This window comes from Calliopsis andreniformis, chromosome 4 (assembly GCF_051401765.1).
Source record: "Calliopsis andreniformis isolate RMS-2024a chromosome 4, iyCalAndr_principal, whole genome shotgun sequence".
In the NCBI taxonomy this organism is placed as follows: Eukaryota; Metazoa; Arthropoda; class Insecta; order Hymenoptera; family Andrenidae; genus Calliopsis; species Calliopsis andreniformis.
Window position 1 is genome coordinate 1,200,622 of NC_135065.1, and position 18,817 is coordinate 1,219,438.

An 18,817-nucleotide genomic window follows, 5' to 3' on the forward strand; every position below is an offset into this window, starting at 1 on the left:
TGACAAAAGTAACGTAATGACCAAGATAAATATTAAAGTAGGCATACTTCTTATTATCGACCAGATTGAGAAGATGTTTGATTCAAAATAAAACTAATAAGGTCGACATTGAATCTATGCTATATAACATGGAAATACGAAACGTGTGATCTCTTTACCGGAAATTGAGTAATTTGAGTAATTTGAGTCGTTTTCACACGTATTGTGCCTTTCGTTATAACAACGATACACTATTTTCGTCAAATGATTGAGCAATCCCTGTTTGTGAAAAGGAATTTCTTCTACATTATTCGAGAATTGAATTCTGTGAATTCTTTTATATAAATAATGCATTGTATTACTTAAGAATTACACGTATGAATACAAATACGAATTATTACTAAATGTGAAGTGTAACTGTTGACAGAAAGATGTACATATTCTCTTTAAATATGAAATGACATTGATTTTTAAGATTAACCAAAATGTAATGATCTGTTGATCCATTCCAATTGACCTAGTTTTTATTATACTAGCTATTTTGTACTTGTTACAGAAATAGAGAAGAAAGGCCATCCAGAATGGTTCTGACTGTAACTGAGGACACACCGGCAGACATGCTGGCCGGAAGTATGGAGCTTTTGGTCCAGTTACCTCGGGGAAATCATCATCAGACACAAAGAGTTACAGTGCAACGAAGGTATGTGTAACGTTTCATTTAATTTAAGCAATTCTCAATTCTCATTTCGTAAATGCCGATTCAGAGTGAAGTTAAGGTTTTGTAATCTCTTTCTTATGATGAGGGGATTGATACTAAATTAGAATATTCCTTACTTTTTGAGAGTATATCATAAAGGCTGTTTGCAATCCTTGGCCCAAAGGGAAATGAATTTTGTAAAAAATATTTTCAGTTAAATGAGACTCTTAATATGAAATTATAGTAAATGTACAGTCGAAATGCTATACTGCGTTCACTGAGAGAACGCAGTCGTTTCACGCAGATGGCTTCCATTGCCCCGACTGACTTTTCCACTGAGATTGGTGAAGGATTCAAGAGCCTAAAAGGACACGCCTTGCTTCTTTCTACTCTGTATACCTAGTGTCCAAATGAAACAAATGTTTCTATCTATTAAGAAACAATATTTATTGAGATATCAATGTATAAGAATCTACAGCTTATTTGATTATAAAGAAACAGCAACGGTAGAACTGTTTCCTGGATTTCCTACAAAATGTTCGATGCGACCAGGTAGTTTATGACACGGGAAATCTAGGGTCGTTTATGGTATTGCAACGCAGTAAGAATACTGACTAGTACCAGTACGTTTTCGGTCGACAGAGACGATATTCAAGAAGATTTTTATTTGCTAACAGAGCCGCATTAATACTTTCGGAGAAAATTAAAATCTAAAAGAATATCGTTTGCTTGCTCAAAATTTCTTTCACACCGTTTATGCGCTAACACTTGAAGAAGTGACTTTCTTTAGAAATGGTAGGACCTCCAAGGGCTCAACAAGGGGTTCATGGGTAGGGATGTGCTCGGGAGTGACAGAGCCAATAACTAATGAGCGTAGGCGTGAACTGCGCAAAGGGTACGAAAACTCGTCAACCGACAACTGCGTTCTCCCAGTGAACGAAGTATAGATGTCTCACCGTTCAAACAGAATTTTTCAAGAGCTAGTGTGATACATAAAATCAAAAAAATATACAATTCTTTGCATGCTCAGAAGAAATAAAAGATGTTTCCAAACATGTGGATCACTTTTGTAGGATAAGTTTTACATACCTAGACAACGAAAGAAGTTTCTTTTTGTTATACGCTATTTTGTGTTATGTAAAACGCTAACTCAAATCAAACTCTGGCTTTTTCCACTGTCTTGTGTGTTTTGAATCCACCTTCTAAAAATGTTGCACGTGTAAATACCCTGTGTAATAAGATGTCGAAAACCACAGGTTGTCACCTTGTCTACTTTATTATTTAAAAAGATCCTAAATTACCTGTTGCGTCGCCTCTTAGACTTCTCCTTGAAGTTCAACCCTTTGTGGGTGAATAGTAATCAAATTCAATGTTATATTGTTTCGTCAGTAACGAAACTTTCGTTTCATTGACAAGAAAGAGGGAAAGTGCTAAAGAAAGGCATGCACACGTGCGTTGCAGGAATTTCCGAATGATGCAAACAGGGTCGCCTGGGTTCAGTGCAATAATCCTGACATTTATCAGAGCAAGCGTTCAAGAATTCCCAGAATCTTTAGGACGAATGATGCCTGAATATTTTGGAGAGTCGGAGTGTCTCTGTTGGTTTGTGTCTCAATATTCCTAACAATAGGAGATGTTTAAACTTGCGTGAGTGCCTTGCATTCGGTGTTGCACTTGAACTTTCCTCCTCTCCTACATTACGCAAAAAACAACCCCCATATGTTTTCCAAAGTCAGTCTTAGCTCAGAATTCACAACGAATAGAGCAGAAAACACCAACACTTTAACTACTCCTCATCCCAGTAAAATTCTTAAATGAATTGATTAAAAAGAAGAGCCAAAAGTATTTACCTATTAATTTTGTTATGTGGAATAGTTGTAGTTGGACAAAAAGAAATGAATTTATTCGTAAGAATAATTATGTAAGAAATAAATCTATTCGTAAGAATAAATATTTATTTCTATACGTAATAGTACTCATAAATAAGTTTCGAACACTACTAATAGGGAATGATATTTCACTGACTATACTTGCAATGTACTCAATCTATACAAACTGGTTTCGAATCATGGAATTGAATTTCGCACTTAGCTTTCGGAAATATAGGTTTCGAAAACGTACTTAGAAGTACTTTCATATTTCAAAGAATCGAATTTTCGAAAAGTAATATTCGAACCCTGACAGATAACAAACGCTCTCTTCGCACATGGGATGGGTTCTTACTACTAAATAACGTAATGGTAGGTCCATACTTCTATGTGTGATTCTACATAGTCAAACCTTTGTCAAGCCTTTAACAATTTTTTCTGGTTAAATAGTTCGTTTGCGTCATATGCTTTCTTTTAAACATTTTCTTTTCTCAACGAATAGAATACGCTTACGTAAGTAAAAGAATTAGAAATTAATTTTCAATGTTATAAACAGTTTACCACAACGCACAATAGGTAAAAAGGCCGATCTAACTAGACAAAAGTCATTTTGGCGAATGTCATACAATTTTTTTCATTTTTATTCCAAATGATTAAAAAAGGTTTGGAGCAATGGGAAACAAATAAAACAATTTCAATTTGTCATGAACAAAACTGTATTTCATAGGCAGCTCTTAAGATTTTTTTACAGTTTATCTTGGTTGTTGCTGTGTAAGATGTGTGTTTTAAAATAAAGTAAGCAAAAACTTCATTATTTTATTGAAAATATTGTTTCTAATACTTCAAAATTACAGAAAAAATGTGCGAATCATGTGAAAGTATTTCAACTTTGTTTAGACCTACAAAGTTTTCTCTAATAGCCTTCGCCTCCTTTTATCATTGTATTCTGCGATTGTTCCCTTATAAGACTTGATAAAAAGCTTTTGCCGACAGACGCCAATGTACGAATTATTATGGTTTTTATGAAGCGATGCGCAGTGGCGCAGCATCCCGCACATGGATGGGAACTTGTATGAACTCACAATCCCACAAATGATTTCTTCTGTATATTTTACAGTAATAGATACTATATCCCATGTTTTTCGAAAATTTGTTTTTTATTTAAACAAAACCGAATAAACCTATGTATTATGCCAAGGCCTTTATTACGTAAGTTTGATATTCTTCATTTTGGAATACTTTGGATTCATATATAAATTTTAAGGACACGTTATTCTTATACACGTATTATAATTTAAAATTATCTATTTTATTAGATAATTTTAAAAAAGATTAAATCACGTAAGGTACTTCTGAAGACTGGATCTTACGTTTTTTTTTATTTTTTTTATTTATTTATTTATGGTATTGGATCTTCTCATGATTTTTTCTAATAAAAAATATTTAAAAAGTGCTATGGTATTAATGTCTTTCAAAGAAGTACAGATAACATTCTGCAGTATAGGATTCTTATTTTATTGATTCACTTTAACTACTAAAATCTAATTTACAAGTGGAAAACAGACAAACTTTGATAAAAACTCAATTATTATTCATATTTCATGCAAATTTAAATATTAAAACGAAGAGGTATTAATAAAATTCTTTATTTTGAATTTTGTTCAGCTAGATCAACCTTTTTGTCCCTTGTGCAACGCCATGCAATCACGCCAAATAATTTTTGTTATTTACAATCGTGTGACAAGTTCACAGTCATCCAAGCAATCCGAGCATTTTATGTAATTTAGAGAATGTTTTGAATGAAATCATGAGTCGACTGCGCTCCATTGAACTTCTTTCTTTTGGATGAACCCTTTCCCACGCCAGAAACTTCTCACATAAGGACCAAAAATTAGATATCGTAAACTCATGTCTCAGCATTACTTTTTGCTGGGTTATCTATAAAACAGAGTAAAATATGTGACAAGTTTAATTGGGCTTGTGCAAACGAGGAAGCGCCTAATCAGGAAGACTGCCGATGTGGAATCAGAATTTATGATACCCAAATTGGCGACGTACATTACTAAAAATTTCCTCCTCCATTACACACACAACCGGACCAGCTGCGTGTACGTGAACTCCTTATTTCGGACCACTTCAGACAGCTTCGGAAAGACAAAAGAGAAGGCGAATTTAAAGTGAAGCTTAATCTTTTGCTCTTGAAACTTCAAACGCTATCCAAGTCGCGAGCAAGCGACGCGAGCCATGCGTGATCTTTTGGATTGTCCAAATATTTTCACTTTCAAACTTACAATTAGAAGGAGACTCTTCGGTGTGATCCTCAGGGAGTTGCATGAAATTCTGAGGGACGAATCTAGAAATTAAACGATGACATTTTGTGAAATATCTCGTGCTAATGCGTATTTCTTGGTAGCAATTAAAACAACTCTATACAAAGACTGTAGCAGGATGTGTGGTACAACTGGGAAAGCATATAGATATAAAATGATGACATTAGTATCGCTTATTCTTTCATGTATGTATAAACCCCGAGGGTAGTCAGATACACGTATATCAGACGAATCTTTAAATTAAATATTCCTGAAAAATAAGTATCTTATACAAAGATTATATTCTTCACTTTCAGTTTCACCCATTCACCCTTTTCTCAATTGTACCACACGTCCTTCCACATTCTATATGTTGAGAAGTTAATAGCATTCTTAAAATAAGCGGTTGGGTAATTGCGGATGGTAGTTTGATTGCAAATGACACGTCCTAGATTCCATACCTAGTCTGGAAAGAACTTTTTCTTTATTTTTTTAAATTGTATGTAACAGTATTTTACAAACATTATAATTTTTTTATACAAATTTTCATTCTTAAGTAAATATGTATTTAACACGTATATTTGAGTTTTTTCTATTTTTTCTTTGTGTTTTATCGAGGAGTTTTATCAAGTTTTATCAAGGACTAAAATAAAACAAATAATGAATAATAAATGTACAAGTCTAGAAGATCGCGGTAATCTCCAGGTTGATCCTATGTTTCTGCCTATGCAGTTCCAAACCTATATTCCTATCGCGTAGAAGTTGATGGACCGATACTGGTTACTGACAACTGTTGCAATAGTTGGTGCTTTCCAGCTACGATACATTGTATTAGGCTGTGCTGTGCTATGTAAAGTGTAAAGTATTTGTTGGAACACAATTTAATTCCTTAGTGTAATACCAGAGTGCATTATACTTATCTGAACCTATACAGGAATGTTACGGCGGGCGACGTAACATAATTATTTTATATGTGAGTTCGTTGACGCTTTAATCCGGAACTGGACCTTTATTGAAATTCTCGCGCTTGTCTTACCGTCTATTGGAATTCGAGGCTCGTTATAGAGAAATAAAGAAACTTAATTACAAGTGATTGCGAATATATGTATATGTATTATAAGGAGTTCAAAATCCAATGACATTTTCTTTATACAGTATGAAGCAACAGAACAGAATCTTCAGTCAGGTAATCCAAAGTTAATAATAACTACTGAAGATTACCATTGCCATTGATTATTATCGGACAATAAAATAAAACCCATATCGGAAGATGATTGGAAGATGTTAATGATTGAAAGAACTCACCCTGTCTATACAAATTGATCGGATTTTTGTATAATAGCAACTTCCTCTTTCTTTCTATAACCCTTTTTGCTCTCTCTCTCTCTTTCTCTGGTCAGCTGACTATCCTGTTCCAGGGACAGAAGACAGACACACATATGCACACGTTGATAAAAATGAAAATAAAAATACTAACTTGAAATAAAAGAAAAATGAATTTTAAAGGAACAAAAAATATATGTATATAATAATGAATGAGTTTGCAGAAACTATAAACTAGGCTTTACGTGAGCCAAAGTCTTTTGCACTATCGTACAAACTCTAGCTTAACACAACTCACGGACCCATCGACACGCACCTCGCGATTATTCGTCAAAGAGTGTCGCAGCTTCGCGCGTCCGGAAGACTCCAGAGTCGGACCGCTCCGATTAAGGCGTAACCGTATTGTTCTTTCTCATTAGCTAATGAGAGTAAGATTTTCGGCACTCGACGATCCGTGATTGGTCAAGTCAAATCAGATCCAAGAGAAAGAAGTGTGCGCTACTATATGTCCATCTCCCTCCCGGGCTCCCAGACTCCCACACAGTGTTCATTCATATGTTCATTACACATACATATATGTTCGGTTTTAGCTCAATGCACATATACCACTTCGATCACTCTCATACACCTGATTATAATTTTATACTTAATTTTTGTTGCAATAAACCTTGATGGTTCGCAATTTTATTACGCATACTGAATAATCTACGAAAGAGAGGCACTATCAACATCGCATTGTTGAGAGAGTCCCTCCATACACTTTCGTGGAATTTATAATAGCATTCGTAACAATTCCAAAATTGTATTGGTTCGATCATTCACACGAAAGTACTATAATTTAACAGACTGAACTGATTGATACGTTACAATAATTTAATGACGCAAATTTTCCATTCGCTCAAGAAGGTTCTCACGGCGGTACGCGCTATCGCGCCACGTAGTCGCCAGAGGAATTCGTAAACGATTTTATCGCATACTACGACGAGAGTTTAGGCTATGGACCACCTCGGCGACCATCATTTCAAAGAAGAAGAGGTTTAAAATTTGATGTCTACATCCTGTACGTTCGACAAATCTATTGCGCACGTGTTCAACTAGGAAAACTCCACAATGCAATGCATTGTTGAATCACGTCGCTCCATATTTTGATGAAAAATTTGTTAAAATTTGATCGGAACGTAACAGGAATATTTGGTGTATCTAATTAAATTATAATCTTAACACCTTATCTACGGGGTCAGAACGTTGGTTTCCTACCGCTAAGACGGGAAGAACATATATATGCTTATTTCTTATAAATGTCTGTATTTAATAAAAAAAATAAAGATTTTTTACATGAAGCTATCAAAAATAAAAAATTTCATGAAAAATAAAACATAGATATATGTACCTATATTTCACAATATAACCGCAGAAACAAAAATTTATTCCATATAAAATTACAACTTTCATATCGATAAATCAATAGTTTTGTTTAGTATGATATGCATTAAAACAATTTTCAATGTTTACTAAGTTAAACATCGTTTGCTAAGAGTTTAACTGAAACTAAGGTCGCGGCTATTTTGTACATTCATATGACGCCTAACGGCGTCATCCGTAACAGATGACAGTATTCAATTTGACGCCAAACGGCGTCATCCGTAGATAAGGTGTTAATGTTTCAAGAAGTGACCAAATTTTCAATTTGTTATAATATAATCAAGAAATTAAATTATATAAGCTAAAAGATGAATTTGATTGGAAACATTTTTGTTTTATAAAGACTAACAATCTTCTAGTTTAGATGCTATTGAAATTACAGAGAATGAAGCATCAAATTATATTTTACTTAATGAAAATGTACAGTAACAAGTACAATAAATTTGTCACGGCCTTTGTACAGTGTGCGAAGGTTTACCGCAGCCATTGTTTGCGTACTTTCTTAGAGTCTTTCCACCGAGTATACTGTTACAGTACGGTGTGTACAGTGGAATCATGGTTACCAAACCAAAATTTTGTATTGTTGGTAGGAAACATGCATTACACTCTATAACTTAGATTTCTTTTTGTGTCGAGCAGAGTAATGCTGTATCCCTGTTAGAACATTCTGTGTCGAACATTGTGTTACACTGTGTCGTCTGTGTTTCTAGCTGGAAAACACCCAGGGTAATTTCCTCTTGTTGAGTGCAGTTTGTCCAGAAATGTAGTGTGACAAATTAAGACTTGGAGTGAAAGTGCAACCTGATGTAAGCAGATTGTAACAACTGGTCATGGTCCTACAAGGGCCTGAAAGCATCAACTTCTAATAGTCCTGTCACTTCACTTGTACTAGTGCTCCAAGTATGTTCATTTTACCATTGGGTTCCTTTTACGACTACGCTGTATTTCTGAACCAACTATTCGTGCTGACGTGATTCTAAACTATCCTCTGAAGAACTGTGGAGGTAAGACATTAATATGTTGCACGCCAGTTGAATATTCGCTGTTAAGAGCCTGAATACTGCGGAACGTATAGTAATGGTGGAATGACGCGCTATCGCGTGACTGACAGGCGATGCGATGGTTGAAAACCCTTGAAATCACGGGACCGACACTCAATGTGTTAATATTCTCTCCTTCTAGTTAAAGTCGTGACTTAGAATTTGTTGGTGAAAATCTTTAACTATATTTGTGTCTTTGTCCTATCTGGTGTGGTCCATATTAGATTCCATTCCTTTCTAATTTTGTTTTTTACTTCTATTTTATTAGGCGAAAATGCTGCTAGTGCTTTAATTACATTCATAGTGTCTATTTAGATATGTAGATTCGGATATAGACATAGATTTTTCGATATGTTTTAAAACATACATAGATTGTGTAGACTTCAGCGGAGAAAGTGGATGTAGTATTAGATAGGCATTTTTATTTATTTTGTCTTCTGTAACAACGGCGTATCCTACTGTATTTTATTGTAATGCTTGAGTTTACTGTTTAATTCTAAGAATTTAACTTTATGTTCATAACTAGATCTTTTGCTTTCCTTTGAGCCCACTGGGGCTATGTTTATTTGAAAGGTTTTGATGGTTCAAGGAACTAGTAGATATTTTGGCATTGGTAGAATGAATTTTTTGAGTATTTATTTTTTTCATTTTTTAAAAATTTTGTTATTGCAATTTACTTTTACATTGCACTGAAGTTATTAATTGTTATAAGTAGACTGTAGATTTTCGTGCATTTCTGGAAATTTTAAACTATAAAAAATTAGAAAACGTATATAATATTCTAAAATGTAGAAAATATGAAAAATAATGTGCAAATTATGGTACTTGAAAAAGAAAGCAAATTTTTATTTGCTTTCAATATCTTTAACTGTGTTTATAAAAATATGAAATTGCATAAAAATCCGCAATGTTAGTAGCTCTGAGTATTTGCAAGAAGTATTATAATACATAATGATAATAATTAATAATACATAATATGAAATTTTAACAATTCTAATATATACTTTTATTAACTATGGTTACGAGACGAGACGCGAACAGCGTGAGAGGCCGATGAGGATAGATATATTCCCAAAGATTAGTTGAAGTGTTAGTTGGTACAACGAACAAAACTGATGCGAGATCAGTGAGTTATTGGGATTATTGTAGACGAGGACGAACCTGATGTAAAATCAGAAAGCCTTTGAGGATAGATATGCTTGCGGACGAAACTGATCTGTGATCAGTGAGCCACAGGAGTATAAATTTCGTGAACGCACCTGATACGAAATCAGGGAGCTAGGATCAGTGTCACAGACGAATTGAAAATAAATTGAGGTGTTATTGAGGAGGTTGACACGTTCAAACGGACGAACCTGAACGAAAATCAAGGTGTTGTAAGGAGATAATATACCAACAAACCTGGTTTTACAAGTTGCTCTAGAATGCAGATAAATTTGATGTAAAATCAGACAGCTGCTGGATAGGTTAGCTTTCGTAGACGAATTTGAATAAATCGAGGAGCCACTATACTGCGTTCACTGAGAGAACGCAGTAGTTTCACGCAGATGGCTTCCATTGTCCTGACTGACTTTTCCACTGAGATTGGTGAAGGATTCAAGAGCCTGAAAGGACACGCCTTGCTTCTTTCTACTCTGTATACCTAGTGTCCAAATGAAACAAATGTTTCTATCTATTAAGAAACAATATTTATTGAGATATCAATGTATAAGAATCCACAGCATATTTGATTATAAAGAAACGGCAACGGTAGAACTGTTTCCTGGGTTTCCTACAAAATGTTCGATGCGACCAGGTAGTTTATGACACGGGAAATCTAGGGTCGTTTATGGTATTGCAACGTAGTAAGAATTCTGACTAGTACCAGTACGTTTTCGGTCGACAGAGACGATATTCAAGAAGATTTTTATTTGCTAACAGAGCCGCATTAATACTTTCGGAGAAAACTAAAATCTAAAAGAATATCGTTTGCTTGCTCAAAATTTCTTTCACACCGTTTATGCGCTAACACTTGAAGAAGTGACTTTCTTTAGAAATGGTAGGACCTCCAAGGGCCCAACAAGGGGTTCATGGGTAGGGATGTGCTCGGGAGTGACAGAGCCAATAACTAATGAGCGTAGGCGTGAACTGCGCAAAGGGTACGAAAACTCGTCAACCGACAACTGCGTTCTCCCAGTGAACGTAGTATAGGTTAGATACAGTTTTCTTTGGAAGTAAGGGCATGGGAACGAATCTGATATGGAATGTTAGCAGGACTCGTAACTTGTTAATTATTAATTGATATAACTCCAAGTTGTATCGTAGGGGATCTGTCAACTTCGAATGGGATCGCTTAAAGTAATTATAGATTTGAAAGCAATCTAGTCAAATTGCAATGAATACTTTAGTATATTCTAAAATCAGTTCTTACGTACAAGTGTATAGTGTAGTGTTGCTTTAAGTATATGATTTTAATGATCTGTATTAACGCACTGACGCTGCAGGGACTTACAGAGTGGTCGTAGAAATTACCAAATAGAATTTACGCCGATTCGCGGATTCTATGAGGTTAAACTGTAGATTCGAAAGGGAACTTTGGCCCGACCTAACTGAATAAGTAACCAATTCTAACGAACTTGACTATCAATGTCACAGTACTATTCTAAACCTGTGTTAGGGCTAAAATTTCGGGTTTTATGTAGGCCGAAAAATGAGTGGGGATTCGTTAGAAATTTCCGTATAAGTCACGGTTGGTACAGCGTCGTGGTTACTATTCAGCTGCTCAGAGTCGCGCTCCCATTAAAAATAACGAAAAGCGAAAGTGCTAGGGCGTTTTCTTTTAACAGCCAGAGACTCGAATATTTGGGAGAGTAACTGACAATATTCTCTGTACGTAACGTATGTATTGTTGAAATTGTTGCACCTATTGTCACATATAAACTATTGCGCGGTTAACTAAAGGAGTATGTAAGACGTAGGGTGTTATGTAGGTACTGCTGGTAATAATTACTTTGCGCATTGATCGACGTTATCAACTGCTATAGGTATCCCTGTACAAAGGCATTCGCCCAATCTTCAGACTCGATTTTCTCGAAAACGAAACAAATATAAAAAATACAAAATTGTTATTCAAATACAAAAGTGTTATTTTTTTCAACTCATTTCTGTAGATAGAATCACCCTCTGCCTGCTTCTACTACCCGCCTTGGAACACTCTGTATTGCGAATGAAATTTATCTTTAAAAGGAAATTATGAAATTAGTTCAAGAAGTTTAGGAAAATTTTTTTCAATTTTGTTTTGTATAAAGATAATGATAAAAATAAAAATAGTAAATGCACTGTATATATTAACTCTTATCACTCCAAGAATATTATAGCATGCTTGTTAACCAATTCCAAACATGACCTGCGTTGGCTAATAGCGAAGTAAACATAACTCTTAGAACGGAAATATTGTAGCAGCAATACTGCCGATTGGAGCGATAAGGGTTAATATTTTAATATAAAAAATTATTCATAAAAGTGTGTTCAGTTGTTTGACTTTTATGTTTCTACTTTTATAATTCCTTGAATATAATCAAACCAAATATGATCCTCTGGTTGTGGTATTTAAAGAATAAATCTGATGTTAATGTATTAAAGATAATTACTCAATTTGCGTTTCTACATGCATCATTGTAACACCTGCATATCTGGACTTTCTAGTGAATCTTCAGAATTTATCCAGAAGCTTTCTAATGATAATAAAAAGAAGTCTATTTGACTCGGAGAAATTTAGCTATTAAGAAAAGTTTTTCTACATTTCTTCAACTATTCACTTTCCAGAAATTTAGATTCCACGGAGGCAGCCATGGTACTTGGACATAGAAACAATGTTTATTGCAATAATAGCTAGAATTGTGACTAATGATGCATTTAGTGGTATGAAAACTGTTAAGGAATTGAAAGAAAGTTGCTATTCAATTGTAATAGTGAATTTGTCCTAAGAGTCTCTTCTATTCTCCAAGATGTCTATTTAATATTCCAGATTTTTACATCTTTACATTTTGTTTAAATGTATGATTTTCGTGTGCATAGTACGCCCATGATGGACCTCCTCGTACAAATTGCCACTGCCCACAAACTGACTGCATCAAGTTACACATTACAAGCCATAGGAGACCGTGGTATGGTTTTACCTCATCAACCAAACACACCTATTGGCGCGTTGGATGCACTTCAGGTAATGTTTGCTGTTCTATTTGTCTTTATCAGTTGTACATTTATTGTTTATTATCCAAAATATTAAGATTAATAAATCATAGCTCTTTAACTACTTTGAAAGTCATGTTCCTGTCTTTGCAGCTAGTCTCTTAAATCTGTTATATATATTTTGCATAATTATCTATCACATTCGCACCAAACTTTTCAGTTTGCTAATACAGTAAAAGAGTGAGTTGTAGTACATCATTAAACAATAAATAACTTTAAAAAACAATTAATTTCTGTTTAAGAGGACTTTGAGTTAAGAGTAATTTAATATTATAGGTAAAACTACTACCAAAACAGGGCACTTTCTTACCAAAAAAGATAAAGCAGACGAATCAACCTTTTGAAACGACTTTCAGATTACAGGTAAAGAAACAAATTTAGTATTTTTTAAATATACCATGAGCTAAAGTAAATAGATTTTTGCATTACAATATTCTGTGTTTTAAATAATTTTGTTTTTCTACGAGGTTTGTATCAATCTACAGGATGCTTCAGAAACAGGTGGCCAAACTTTGGTATCGTATTCCGCTCTTTCTAAGGATAAAAACAGGTCATATAAACATTGGGTTCAAAAACTCTTTATTTTCGAGATATAAACGTTTTTTGTTTGTGACAGAATATTTTAGAGATGCTTATAACGTACCTAAAGAAAATATTGAAAATGATGTTCTTGTGTAATATTACAATTGGCGTCGATATTTCAGAGACTGTAGAAGATGTTCAAAACTTTTGGTCTATTTCGAATTCCGTCACATACAGCATCTCGAAAAAGAAGAGTTGTTGAACCTACAACATATGTCTATATGACATTTTTTCATTCTTAGGGAGAATAGATGACAATAGCAAAGTTTATCCACCCATTTCTGATGCACCCTGTATAATAGACCCTCAACTATTTAGACAGCAATTACAGAGAATATGAAACTATTATAGGTGCGGCTGCCAAGAAATCAATTGTATGTATCCAGAGTCAGTCCTAAAATGAACTTGGGTGAAATTTTAGAAGAAGTTTGTCGAGAAAAGAACTTGGACAAGAACAAATATGAACTTCGGCATCCAGGTATTTTCAATTCATAATCTTTTGCAATAATTACAACAATGAAATAACAGTTCAAACTTAAACCAAATTAAAACCAGGTGTTGAAATTATCGAAGATAAAAAAGATATTTTCAACAGAAAAAGTGTAAATGATTTACCTTTTCAGGTGATGATGAATTTTGTTAAATAATTACGATGTTCATTTAAGATTCTAATATTTTTGAATCTCGGTTTCGCCTACACTAGAAAACCACTTTCTGATAAGTCTTGGTGATTTATTCGTGTTTTCTTAATATTTAAATCAGTACCACTTGAATTTTTTTCCAAAACAGTCCTTTACCTGAAAAGGTTTACACGGTATTTCTTGTCAATTAAAATTGTAGTTCTTGAATGCCATATAAGGTAAAATTGTATGAAAGTTAATAATTCATTTAGATTTGTTTTAATCTTTAACTGATAAGATGAAATTCTTATTAAATGATAAGGCGATATTTATTTCGGTGATAAAATGTTTCACAAATCCACAAATTGCAAAAATCTTCTTAAAGGATTATAAATAACTGATAAAATCAATTGCACTGTTGAATCAGACAGTTGAAAAACTCAAAAAAATGATACGAGCCATTTCATTCTGACACTGTGAGTTAAGTATTATGTTCCGTTATGAATTCTTTTCATTTTCTTCTTATATAGTATTTCTTGTATCATTATATGTTTATTAAGTGGAAATAAGTGTAAGTGTAAAACATGCTTACTTATATTAGATCATTCATGAACTTCTGCGAATTTCATATGGGTGACACTGGCGTGCATTGTGCTTATAATTTGCAACGGTTGTTGTTTTCTCTCATAAATTGTCTAATTGGGTAAAAAAACGTTTTGAGATGTTCAGTCTTTCAGTGAGGACCGTTCATTTGTATTAATTCAAAACGGTACCTAAAAAGAAGCATATCCGGCATTACATTTCTGCTAGCTTTTAATTCGAAAAAAATGTCAGCAAAAACAAAACGATTTATTGAAGAAGCGTATAGTGAGGACATTATATGTGCAGATACGTGCGAAAAGTGGTTTAAACGATTCAGAAGAGGTCATTTTAATTTAAGCGACAAAAACGCAGTAAAAAACCGGCTAAAATGAAAATAGATCATTTGTTACTGTTGCTGGCAGAAGACCCGGCCCGATCGCCGAGTGAGCTTGTAAAGCAGTTCGGAATAGATAAACTTCTTATATGGAATTGGTTAGAACAATTAGGAAAAATTCAGAAAGAAAGAGAGTGAGTTTCCCATAATTTGATCGAAAGCGCCGTGTCTCCTCCGCAGTGTGAAGTTATGATGGAAAATTCTCTCACGCTTAGCCTATTCTGCAGATGCGTGACCTTCAAATTACCTTTTGTTTCCATTAACAAAACAGTCTCAGAGAGCAATCATTTCCAAAATTTGACAGAGTGAAAAATTGAGTGGACGCATATTCTGCATATAAACCCTCAGAATTCTGCAGTTATGGAATCCAATTGTTGCAGGAGAAGTAGAAGAAGGTAATAAAAACTGATAGCAAATGGTTTAATTAAACAAGAAAATTGTGATTGCGTCAGTTTCGTACAAAATTCAAGATAAAATCCGCAGAATTTAATAAACGACCTAATACAAACTATTTATTACAATATTGAGTTACTCACAACAGAGTTAGAGTCACTTGAAATATTGTTTAGTAATAAATAAGTTCAAGTATATTAGAAATACTTATAGAATTGATCATTTTGATAACTTTAGAGTAAAGGATTGAATGTCTTTGAAAATTATGAAAGATTAAAATTTCTTAATTTAATTAGCTAATAATTTTATTAACAGTTTTTCATGATTAAGTTATGCATTGTGATATTTACATGACCGAAGTCAGCAGAAACTTTTACACACACTTTTTGATACAAACAAATATTAGATTTATGGAGAGAGGTTAGTTACTGTATGCTTTACTTGGTTCTGCATAGATTAAGGGAGTAGACTAGGATGTGACAGAGAGGTGACATTACCGACAAAATTTGGGAAAAATATGGATTTACGGGAGCTAACTTTTCATTCTTATATGAGAAGTTTTTGAGTTGGGAAAGGATTCATTCAAAAGAAGAAAGTTCAATGTAGCACACTCTGGTCATAATTTTATTCAGAACACTCTCTAAATTATATATAAAAATGCTTGAATTCCACGGCTGTAAACGGCCGATTTTTGCTCTACTTATAACACTCGTATTACTAAATATCAGCAGAATCTCGTTAAATCATGACCAGAGTGCGCTCCATTGAACTTCTTTTTTTTAAATGAACCCTTTCCCAGCTCATCTGTCATTTAAAAAAAAATCATCATTCAGCTTGAATAGACTTCATTCAGAATACTATTATTAATTTCCAAAGATGTGCACATAGAGTTGTTTTGATTGTTCATAAAAAATACGCACAGAGATATTCCACAAAACGTCATCACTCCTAAACTGATCCTTAAAAATTTCATAAAAATCTCTCGAGGTCTCACCAATAGTGGATTTATTTCACCAGAAATTCCGTACGTGCAACAGTGCAATTCAACAGAATAGCATTTGTCACAACTACCAAAAATTTAAAGTAAAAATCAAATGAAAGTATATACTGAGTTATTGTTAGTTTTTTGCATCTAGAGTGTGAATTATATGGGTACATTATTATCGCGATAAATGTGAAACAAATGTCTTTTCAAATACTTGATCCATGTATTTTTAATCTTATATGTATTTAATATTGCATAAAAATAAAACAATACATATTACCCATAATTTATTTATTACAATGGGGCTCTGAAAATTCGTAAGGTCTAAGGCCTCTTGAAGAGTAGATCCGTCACCGCCCCCTTTTAACAAATCGAAAAATGAAAATATTTGGGCAATTGAAAAGATCGTGCGTGGTTCGTGTCGCTTGCCGCCAACTTGAACAGTTGAATCTCAGCGTTTCAAGTGCAAGAAAGTAAGAATCACATCTGCCTTCTCTCTCAACTTTTCTCAACTGTTGATGCGCCGAGCTCACATACACATGTAATAGTATGTATAGTGGATAGAGAAATTTTCTAAATCGCGTTCTCAACTCGGAAATCATAGTGTCTCCATTTCGCTTGCATTATACAGCTACGTGTTTGTAGGTAATGCTATTCATGTAACGTAAACTAACAGCAGATACTAACCTGTCAATCTCGAAAAGTCACGTGACTACTCTACCCCCTTAATATGGCTTCTGAAACCATTCAAATCGCGAATATGAATATATACAATACAATGACCTTTCCAATCCAATTTTCCTAGAATTCTGCATTTCTGTCCTTTTGGCAGATGAAAGTCTTCCCCCATGTGACTTAAACATACAACATAATTTAGCATTATATAATCTAGGTTATAATTACAGACAATCGACCGTCATAAAATAAAAGACAGATACATGAATTTGATATTCATGTTAATATCATATTTGAATCGAAAAATAAAGTAATCAAAACAGAATTAAAGACAATTGTCTAGTATAGATACGTATGTACAATTGTCATGAATTAAAATAATAATAAGGGAGCTATATTAGCTACGCATAGAAATTATTAATTCTTTTCGCAATAAGAAAATAACGATCATTATAAAATTACAGAATACCTTTAAACAGAAATTTTCTGCAACATTTTGTGCAATAATTATTAACACATTGTTGTTTCTTTCTTATAATAAGTATATTCCCTTTTTAAATACAATTTCTAATGCCGTAGTTAAATTTTAAGATAGAAAAATAAAATTTCTCAAAATACAATTGTACAGATCTTCGACTATGATCGTTAAGTTTTAACTACTTTAGCTTTGTACATGCACACCCAGCTCAAACAAATCTGGTCGCATCGATATTCTCTATCTCTTTCTTACACGGAAGTCGTTGAATAAGAGAAAGAGAGAGATAGAAAATGTCGATGCGGTCTGAATCGTTTGAGTTGGCCGTACAACCAGATTTACAAATAAATGGCTCTGCATCATTGGATATTGCAACCGACTTCTCGATTGTTTACAGTGCCAGTACACAAGATATTTCAGTTATCTACCTACACCAATTATGTATTAAGATCACTCTTATAAGGTTTCTGATCGACCCTTCCACTTGTTACTCAATCATTAACTGTATGAGCTTCTCAGCTTTGCTATACTCGTGATGGTTCTTATATGCACATTGCAATTTGTTTTCGTTGGATTTGAAAACATTTTATTTCTGTTTGTAATCTCATTAAGAATTTTCTTTATAGATCATTTAATTTATATTTGCCGACATGACCAAGTACATAAGTATTCTGATTTAAAAATTAAATTGGTCTATATAATGTACAAAAGTAATTTAGAATTAGCCTAAGAGGTACAAGATAATTAAAAAATATTACTATTAAAACAAATGATATTAAAATTAATCCTTCGTTATACGCTCCTGAATATTAGAAATTTGTATTTACATTTTCCTACTGATTTAAATTTCACTGTTTAATCGAGATTTTTTCTTCAGCAAATCTAGAGGAGACGCTAGACCTATCATTATCCTTGCAAGACTACCATCTTCAAGAGGTAACACTGTACGCAAAGCAAGAAAGAGCTCTCGGATCAGCTTTAAGTACGCAGGATATAATGGCTCTACAACGACAAGAGGAAAGACGAAGACAGCAAGCAAAACAAAGTGTCTTTAGCTTCGTGTTCAAAAAGTCAAAAGAAGGTTCCCTGAGCACCGATAGCTTAGGTGGACGTAGTGCATCTCCAGCAAGGAGTGATGAGACTGGTAGAAGCACTAGCCCACTTCAACCACCTACGAGACCTCAAAGAAAACGAAGACCAGCTCCCAAACCGCCTGTTCAAGCTCAGCCAGAAGTTAGCAACG

The 18,817-nt window shown here is 33.9% G+C and overlaps 1 protein-coding gene across 6 annotated transcripts in view; it reads left to right on the top strand.

Annotated features, from left to right (window-relative positions):
* Positions 1-18,817, top strand: part of LOC143178378 (uncharacterized) — a 142,008-nt gene that overhangs the window by 112,157 nt on the left and 11,034 nt on the right. For all 6 annotated transcript variants that reach the window (XM_076376995.1, XM_076376994.1, XM_076376998.1 and 3 more), the window contains exons 2-6: positions 536-679; positions 12,695-12,839; positions 13,145-13,231; positions 13,802-13,928; positions 18,452-18,816. In XM_076376995.1, the coding sequence (XP_076233110.1) occupies positions 561-679; positions 12,695-12,839; positions 13,145-13,231; positions 13,802-13,928; positions 18,452-18,816 (843 nt within the window). In that variant the 5' untranslated portion in view covers positions 536-560. The remainder of the gene's footprint in view (positions 1-535; positions 680-12,694; positions 12,840-13,144; positions 13,232-13,801; positions 13,929-18,451; position 18,817) is intronic.